The 9,862-nt window shown below is 33.9% G+C and overlaps 2 protein-coding genes across 2 annotated transcripts; both read right to left on the reverse strand.

Moving 5' to 3' along the window:
- Positions 1 to 4,805: 4,805 nt before the first annotated feature.
- On the reverse strand, positions 4,806 to 5,887 carry LOC114415646 (60S ribosomal protein L9-like). Its single transcript, XM_028380437.1, has 3 exons — positions 5,435 to 5,887; positions 5,191 to 5,313; positions 4,806 to 5,093 (listed from the first exon to the last, which is right to left on the reverse strand). Exons 1-3 carry the CDS (start codon positions 5,804 to 5,806, stop codon positions 5,010 to 5,012), a joined length of 579 nt encoding a protein of 192 aa, XP_028236238.1. The 5' UTR covers positions 5,807 to 5,887; the 3' UTR covers positions 4,806 to 5,009.
- A 1,518-nt stretch (positions 5,888 to 7,405) lies between these two features.
- On the reverse strand, positions 7,406 to 9,862 carry LOC114415647 (UNC93-like protein 1). Its single transcript, XM_028380438.1, has 3 exons — positions 9,235 to 9,862; positions 8,238 to 9,111; positions 7,406 to 7,818 (listed from the first exon to the last, which is right to left on the reverse strand). Exons 1-3 carry the CDS (start codon positions 9,521 to 9,523, stop codon positions 7,599 to 7,601), a joined length of 1,383 nt encoding a protein of 460 aa, XP_028236239.1. The 5' UTR covers positions 9,524 to 9,862; the 3' UTR covers positions 7,406 to 7,598.

Here is a 9,862-nt window from a genome sequence, read left to right on the forward strand (position 1 = left end):
ATGTGCCACTAGCTGAACCCACTACTTTCCTTTTATCCAGAGTGGGAGCTTGATACAAAAATTAAGAAATGATACGAATGATGCACGAGAAATAGTCGCTGGCACAATGAAAAAGACAAAACCTCGGAATCGAACTCGATGATGAATTGGGTTCAACTCAAACTGCACATTGTATAACATTGAACCACTAATTTCATCGCAAGCTCGAGTTATACAATGCTTGAATTTTTAATAGTAACCGCGTATTATCCAACATTCAACCTCTATTTTCATTCCATTGCACTATTTTCACCACTTATTAGTTCAATCAATCACTCGTCACAAGACAGATCACAATCGCAAAGTACCCTATTTACAAAGAAATCAATAATAGACAACAATGCATTATAGAACCAAAAGGATCCCCAAATATTCGCCACTAATAAGAACCTTGATACAAACTAAAAAACAGCATGCCTGATTTTAGCATCTCATCATTCCAATATTGTTCATACCAACCAGGAACGTACTTCCGGATATCCTTGTTTTTAACATTATTATAAAATAATGATCAAATGCAACCATTTTTGTCTTTAGTCTATATGCATGTCTTTAGTCTATATTTTGTTTGCACAGCCATCTATTTTTCACCAAGCACAGGATAATTAATTGGTTTTCGTGAAGAAGCTTCAAAGAAGTGGAAAGTGCAAACATAAATATAGCGCACAAATTGAGAAGAAGGACACAAGTTCTCCCAGATGTTGCCAAGGTAAAGTTCAAAAATCATTCAGGCATCATGGATTTTTTTTGGGATGTATCGCTAGAACGGATTTGGATGGTTGTTACCTGCCTCCATATAAGGTATGTAGTACAGAAGAAATTGAGACAGGAGATACAGAAATTATTTAGTTGTTTGATAGAGAGACAGGAGATACATAAAATTTGTGAGTATTTATTATTTCTCACATATTTCACCTCATTTATCTCATATCTTTTTTATTTCTGTTCAACTAAACACTCTTCATTCTTTCTTCATTTTTCACATTTTCAATTATCTATTTTATTTTCATTTACTCATTTCTCTCCTCTACTAAACAAACAAAAATTGTAGGGCCATTACGAATACATATATTTTAGAGGTAATCAAATAGTTCAGCTCAAAAGAAACTCTAGAATTTGTACATCTAACAAGCAATATGGGAAGAGTACCTCAAGCCTACCAGCTTGATATTTATATGGATATATACAGCTGGGTTATTGTCGAAGCAGAAATCAGGGAGGATACAGGTGTGCTTCGTCACATTAATTGGATTGCCACAAGCTGAAACAAATACTTGGAATTGCAGTGTGGAGAGAAGATTGAGAAAACAAAATACAAACGATACTAGTATATTGAACCCATTGTCGTGAGAAAAAAATTGACAAGCTACTGCAAATGGTAGACATGTAATAACACTACTAGTGGTACGAGCAAATTGGGTTTGACTCAAACTCAAAAGGGACAGAATACAGTGGAAATTTCTCATATACATCATCTAACTGGGAAATTAAAAAAATAATATATATATATGAAAGACTGAGTTTATTATCTCAAACTCACAATATACAATTGAATTTTCAATTATGACTGCATACTAATTAACCACATTGAAACAAGCACTAATATAACTGGGATCGCGACCGTGCGGAGGTAACGGACGGAGGAGAAATGAGAGGGGATCGAAGGTGTGCGGGCAGTGAATGGCAAGGACTGCGTCAAACTACGCACTGCGTTTCTCGCTGCGTTTGTCTTCCAAATGGTCGCCATTTTCGTGCGTCGTTGCAATCTTTCACTATTTCTCTTCGTTAATTCTCTTCCTCAGTTGCTTTTAATAAAACCCTAGTAAAACCTCTTCCCTGTAATTTTACTCCCTGTGGGGAAATAATTTTTCATTATACTTGTTTCTTTTCTTAAGATATAAAACTTGAAAAATACGTTAAAAATACCTCTTTTTCATTTTTTTAAATGACTCTAACATTAGAGATTTTATTGAGTTGGAACATCTTACACCAATTGATTATCATATTTTATGGTAATCATTTAATTAATTAAAATATAAAAAATATAGGCAAAAGTAAGGATTAAATAAAAATTATGATTTTTTAAAAAAAAAAAAAAATGATCAAATGTCTATATTTTGAAGTGAGAAAACCAAAATTATAGATGAAATAAAATAGATGTACCAAAATTGTATTTAAGCAATTTTTTTCTAAAATTTATTCTTTTATACTTAATTTAGCTATTACCTCACATGTTATTATTTTTCTTTAAATCTTAATTATTTATGCCAAAAATTACTTCTTTAAAAGCTAACATTATATGTTAAATCTTAATAATTTAATTATTTTTATTGAATATTTTTGCAATGTATGAGATGCTTATAACTTACGTTAGCAATTTATTCCTATGATATTTTTAGGTTTAAGAGTATTCATTATTTCAAATAACTCATGAACCTCATGTAACTTGACCAAAACATTTGGATTAAAATCATTTTTTTTTGTTTGGGTAGAACTCAATTGAATTGGTTTAATTTTGATGTCCTTTGACGTGGATAATGAGTTTTTAATTTAAAATTTATCTATTTGATTACTCAACTTATTGATGTGATACTTTATTTTTTAATTATTATTTAATATTTTTATATATCATTTGCATTTTAAGACTATCTAAAACATTTTTAATCTTTTAAACACAATAAATCTAACTACCTAGCTTTAAATAGACCTTCAATTTTAACAGCTTAAGATTCTAGACAAGAGCAACATTTTTGTTTTCTCTTCTTCATCTTTTATCAAGTTTGAATGTTTGTCTTTTTTTTATATATATTATTCGTATCTAAGTGTGATAGTGTGACTAGTTCCCTTTTTCTGAGATTCATTGGAGCCTAACCCTCATAACTTGGGTTAAGGATTGCATTTGCGTAGACTTCGTTGAAGTTTGACTCGTGATTGTTAGGACTACGCGACTTGTAGAAAAGATTGTCACGCTCCATGGGACAAACATTCAATCACAAATCTATGTTCTTTTGCAAGGATCATTTGATTGGAATTTTTTTGTCGCAGTTGTTTTTTGTTTGTGTTTCTCATCATTGGGTTTTACAATCCCACGTAAGAAGATTTAATAATTCCAACAAAGTTGCTCTAATGCTAAAGTTCTTAAATGAATTCTTGAATTTAAATATGTATTTTTTTTAATAAAATTCAAAATATTGCAAGCTATTTCATTCACGACAATAGGTTAAAAATAAAAAATACATAAAATGAGACAAACATGAGAATTTGAATAACTTTATATATATATATATATATATATATATATTTCCACGTCTGATATGTTATAAAAAAAATTTATTTCTTTATAAAATTATCAATAACAAATACTATCTGTGAAAAATATATTTAGTATCTTTTTTACTAATTATTGGAGCCAAGATGCATAAAATTATCAAAGTTGTGTGCATTTTTTTATAACGTAATTACTTATAAAAATAAATAAATATAAATAATATGTTATAAATTGATCATTAGATATTAATTTTTGTAAATATATATATATATATATATGTTTTTTATATTTTTATCATTTATTAATATTTTTCAAAAAAAACAACAGTAAGGATAAACCGAAAATTAATTCAATTCAAACAGCTTTCAATTCAATTGGATCATATATGAATTTTGAAGTAAATCAACGAGATGAAGGAAGAATTAAAAAAAAAAGTTATTGAATCGAATGATTTTTTTTTTTCAAAACTGTTCCAATCCAATGCATAAATCTATACTCCTACTAGTCGTAATGCATGCATATGTTAGTGTGACCTCAATTAGTGAAAAGGAAATGAATTATAGGGGCAACTATAATGGGAGTTGCTCTTCCACTGTGTACAAATCACATGTAAAGATGGCCTTTTAATATGGCCACAAGAAATGATGAACTGCATCCAATATCGTACCATAAGTCGTCATTCATGGTAAGTATGCCATAGAAGATTTTAACGATTGTTTTACAATTCTCAACTAGAAAGAACTCAACCTTGCTAGTTTTAGCTGAATGGAGCGAATAAATGGTTTTTGGCTAAGATATAGGCATTCCAAACCACGCTAACAGGACACTGGGACACAAAATCAGAAACACCGGCAAGACCATATTACTCGTTTGTCAACATGGGAGAGTCAGGGAGCTATACTTTATGAACATAATTATGGTTGAAGCTGAAATCCGTGATTAGAGATACGAAAACTGTCACATTGGATGGACTACGGACTACCCTTGGATAAAACCATTACTGGGAATGTGAAGACCAAAACGATAAGAAAGCAGAGCCGATATAAGCATGTAGATTGATTGAGGACATTGGTGTGTCTGTATTTTAAGCTTAACGATGGCATAAATTGATTCTTCTGCATATGGTAAAAATGATATAACACTGGTGATTCAAGACAAAATCGCAGGTTGAACTCAAAACCGAAAGGGAAAAAGGATGGGAATTTCTAATACATTATATTGTGAGGAAATTAACAATAATCAGATTATCATATCTTAAAGCATGCGCTATACAATGGTTATGGGGGGAAAACATCAACTGAATAATAATAATAATAAAATCAATTTGATTTCTTGTTTAGGTGAAAGACTCAATAATACAACTTCTAACATTTAAACGCATTCAGTTTTTTATCATAACAAATTATTGCTGAGTCAACCACTCTCATCACAACACATAGATCACGTAAGCAAAAAATCAATGGACAAAAAAGTTTAGAAGAAGCAACAATGCATCATATATTCCACACCAAAGCATATATAGAAATGCATGAAAGATTACTAATTCCAGAGAATATTCAACACCAAAGCATATATAGAAATAAATTTTTTTTTAAAAAAATCCCAAAAGGAAAAGTTTGACAACACAAATTGTAAAATCATATCTCAACAAGTTAACAAAAAGGGTCTCCAAACCAAAAACCAACACAAATGTTTTCATCCTCTACTCTTCCAATATTGTTCCCTTCTCGCTTACATAAATACCATCAAGAAACTTCCGGATATCCTTGTTCTTAACATGACATTTCTGTGGCAAACAAGCAAACAAACAATTAGTTAAAGCCTAAAACAATAGCAATTGAGAAAAGATTAAAAGGGAACATGTGCATAGAGAAAGATGGTACCTGGTTAATGAGAGCACATGACCTAGAAACAAGTTCAATGTCGTTTCCATCCAAGACCAATTCATCTTTGACCTTTTCAGATCTAACAACCGACACGCCCTCAAGCATGTCCACTTTCCTCACCTAATCATAAACGTAATAACCAAATAAATCACTTAACCTAACACCACAATTTATTCCTGATAACATATGACACAGAAACTAAACAAAAAAATTGAAAACAAAAAACAACAGTGTTGAGCACCTTCTTCTCGCCGAGGAAATTTCTGATCTCGATGGACTTGCTGTTGTTGCCAATGCTAGCGTTGATAGGAAAATGAGCGTACACGAATCTCATTTTGTATCGGTATCCCTTGGTGACGCCGGTGATCAAATTCTCAACGTGGCTGAGGGCGGTGCGGATGGCGGCAGAGGTTTTACGAGAACCAAACCAAGAATCAATCTTGAGCTTCCTTTTACCGCCATCGTCGGTAATAAGTTGGAAGTCCAAGTTCAGATGGTGGAAGTCTCGCACGAGTTTTCCACGAGGGCCCTCAACCTCGATAACCTTAGCGTGAACCTTGATGCTCACGCCGTCGGGAATATTCATGGTCTCAGACGACAAGATCGTCTTCATTTTGCGTCTCTGTTTTACACTCCTAGGACTTCTGCCACAGTGCCTCCTCCCAACTGCTGCAGAAACACAAAACCCTAATTCGCTTGGAGTTTATATTGAACTTCATACATCACATAAACAAGGTTTGGGCTAGGCCCATCTTACACTTGGGTCTCGCTGCTTTCTTGGCCCGTGTGTTTTGTCCTCAACAACCTATTTTATTTTGCACAATTTCTTTTTTAAAAAATCCATAGCACAATTGAATGATTGATACATATCAACAAACTCACTCGCACAAAACATTCAAATTGTTATTTTATTTTATCATAGGTTAAGTTAACTTCCAGCAGATCCTAAATCATTCTACAATTTTTAAATATTTTCTTGAACAAAATATATTTCCAATTAAGTTCAAGAATTTGAATTTGTTTTTGTTTTTTTAATTAGGTCCGTAATGCATACACCTAATTAAAAAATATATACAACTTTATAGATTCAAATAAAAAAATACAAGAAATTTAATTAAAAAAAATTGAAAGACCTAACTAAAAATTTGATAAATTTTTAAGAACCTGCATAATAGTTAAACGTTTTAAAAATCACTCTAGATCCCCTTTTTATTTCATTAATCGGAAAAAATTGAATGCTTTTACTTTTAAGCTATTTATTTATATATCTAATTATTCCACAATTTTTTTTATTTCAATTGTTGGATGACTTTTTTTCTCAAAAAAATATTTTCTAATTATTTATTATAACTATTTTAATATTTTTGCTTGCGTTCATTTTTCTTTTTTTATCTATTCATTGTATTTATCACGTTTTATAGAGATGATATCACTCTTGATTTTCCCTTCTCACACTTTGTCCATTTTGTAGTTTTTCTAACGTTTTTTATTCTATTTTTTTTACACAAATATTAATAGTTCTTTTCATCAGAAAAAGATGACACATAAGAATAAATTATACTCCACAAAATTAAAATGATATCATGAAAAATATAAATAATTAATTATTATTATTTTAACTACTACAAAATCATGAAATCATTATGACATAATTGATAGATATTTTTGTTTGATAATGATTTTAATCCTAAGTTTGTACATAAAAAAATATATTCGGAGAGAAATTTATCTCTTAAATAAATATCTGAATATCTGAAAAGATTAATTATTAACTATCCTATTAAAAGAATCCTTTACTATAAAAAATCATTGTTTTCATCATTCAAGTTAATCCAAATACAAAATTAGAATAATAAAGTATTCACATATCATCATTATTCGAAAAGAGAAAGAGAGAAGCAGCACATAAATGCTTTCTTTAGATCGAATTATTTTTCAAACGTACCTTCAACCAACCACTTTTCTCGTTTTTATTTTCTGTTCTCACTCACGTGTGAACACAAAACATTTAGCTGTTTGAAGACTTGAGTCAAAATATCACCGGTCTAGTTTGAAAATCCTTCTTTGACACCGAGCGGCACTTGCATTAGATATGTTAGTAACATTTTACGTTTAACTCTTTCTTCATAAATAGTAACATACCACACAAATATTTATTCCCTCTCCGTTACGTCTTACACTCGAGAAATTATTAGATAGCACGGGCCATAACTTCATCTTGCAATAGTTGCAGTATAAGTTGCATTAATTTGTTGCCTTTAATATTCTCCGACGCATGAACTCATACAGATAAATCTTCATCCATTTCAGACTTTTATATGTGATGACAATGGTAACAATGAAAAACAAGATAACAGAAATAAAGACAAAATATGCAGTTGATTTTTACAGGTAACAAAACAATATCAGTGGGCAAAGCCAGCAACCTCTTTGACAGGTTCCTCTTCTCCCCTGTTGTCTCCTTCTTTCACAGCCAAAACAACCAAAATCAACAACAACGGATAGCTCACAGTAGTGAGCACCCAATTCACAATCAACTGAGCCATAGCGGACACATTATGGTTATCAATTTGCCAAGCCACTGCTGCCCCCGCACTTTGTATGCCTTTATAGAACCCAGCATACCTATATAATAAGCACAACCAATAGTTAATTCCCCAACTTTCAAGCATGATTAATATATAGTCAATTAACTACACCCTTATAAATACAAAAATTAATCAAATAATTAGACACGATAAAACATTAACAAATAGTTGGTCTAAGTAGCAACGAGTTCGGATTTCTTAAACAAATGATCTGGAATTAAAAATAATTAAACATGAGATTAACAAGTGATTGGTCTGAATAATTTTGATTCACTAAAGTTGATTGAAATCTTGACTTTTACATAAGGAGAAAACTTGAATGAAAGGAGGAAGAGTATGCTAAGAGTGCCAACAAATCTTTTGAAAGAGATTATCTTAGTAATTGACTCAGGAGAGTCCTTGCAATCATATGCTAAAAAAATCAAAGAATAAAGATTCTGCCTTGTATGAATTTACCTGCTAAGAATCTCAGAATCATTGGCCAGGGCACCGATAACCCAATAGACCATGCTTTGGAACACGGCATCAAGCAACCCAAAACTGAAATACAAAACAAAAGGCCCAGCATAGCGAGAACCGGAGTCCTTGAAATCCAAGATCACCCCGGGGTCATGCTTAATCTGATTCGCAAGTGCACCACCCCAAATAGCAGAAGCAAGAAGAGCAACCACACCAATCCCCACAACCCCTCTCTTCCTCCTGCTCCTAAAGCTGAAATCCATCACATACCCAATCCCAACCGAACCCACCATCTGCGCCCCCCAATAGAACACATTGTTGAACCCTCTAGTCCTCAAATTGAACTGCGGCTTATTAACATGGTTAAACTGGTAGGTATAAAAAAAATTACTAGACCAAGCAGCGGGAATAATGAGAAGCATCTTCCAGTTGTAGAAAAGCTTGAGAATTTCAACGGATTCAGTTGCCGCATTGGAGTACAACATTTTAGTACACCGAGTCCCATCGTCGCGAACAACCTTGCTAGCGGGTAAAATGGTCAACGACAGAACAGCCCCAACGGCCATAAATACCATGAATCCTATGTAGGTTCCGTCGTTGACAGTGACAGCTGAGTCACCGCGATTGTAATTGAGAATGAAGGGAATTAGGCCACCGATGACACCCCCCATGTTGAAGATGCTCCAGAAGATGGAAATGTAAGTGCCTTTCCGATTCTCCGGAGGGTAGGAGGTCATGATGGCGCCCTGCGCGGCCCAGAGGAGCCCTGCGCCGACGCCGAGGATGGCGCCGGCGACGATGGCGAAGAACTGGTGCTGGTAGTGGTTGTAGTAGAGGAAGGAGCCTGCGTAGAGGACGTAGGTGGAGCAACCTGCGAAGATGATAGGAATTATAAAATTGGTTTGACGAAAGAAAGGAGAATGAAGGGAGAAGAAGTCGCCGGTTTCAAAGTTGTGACTTGAAATATCCCGACCGACAAAAAATAATAACTAACCTGCGAAGAGGGTGAGGTGGGGTCCGAGAATGTTGTAGATGCCGCCGCCGAGGATGCCGAAGATGGCGAAGGTGGTGTAGAGGGCGGTGAGGGCGTTGTTGGAGGCGGTTGCGTTGACTTGGCCACCGCCACCCATGCCGGAGAGGGCGTTGAACATTCCCGGGCAACAGAAACAGACCAACCCAATTAAAACGATCTGAATGAAGGGTGAATTGTATCTGAAAAGGGGAGAACTTTTGGTGTTTTGTGGGGTCTGGGTACCTGGTTCATCATTTCCGGGGGTACCCATTTGATGACACTAGAGAGAGTCAAAGAGGGTAAGAAATGTAACAGTTGTTGGAGGTAATGGGAGAGAATTTAAGGGGGGAGAGTGAAGTAGTAGAAGCGTGATGGGAACACAACAAGAGGGTTGGCCTGTAGAATAGGACAAATTTGGAGTCAGATTTTGTATTTTTGCACTTACAAAGCTATCTATCTATCTATGCACATGGCAGCCAAGCAGGCTAGGATTCCAGATGCTTACGCAAGCTCCTTCTCTCGACGGAAATGGCCGTTTTCTTCTCCCAAAAAGGTATTTCTTTGATTTGAAAGAGGACTTTCTGCTTGGCTGATTCCGATCACCAAAACA

The sequence above is a fragment of the Glycine soja genome, chromosome 6 (genome assembly GCF_004193775.1).
Source record: "Glycine soja cultivar W05 chromosome 6, ASM419377v2, whole genome shotgun sequence".
Classification (NCBI taxonomy): domain Eukaryota; kingdom Viridiplantae; phylum Streptophyta; class Magnoliopsida; order Fabales; family Fabaceae; genus Glycine; species Glycine soja.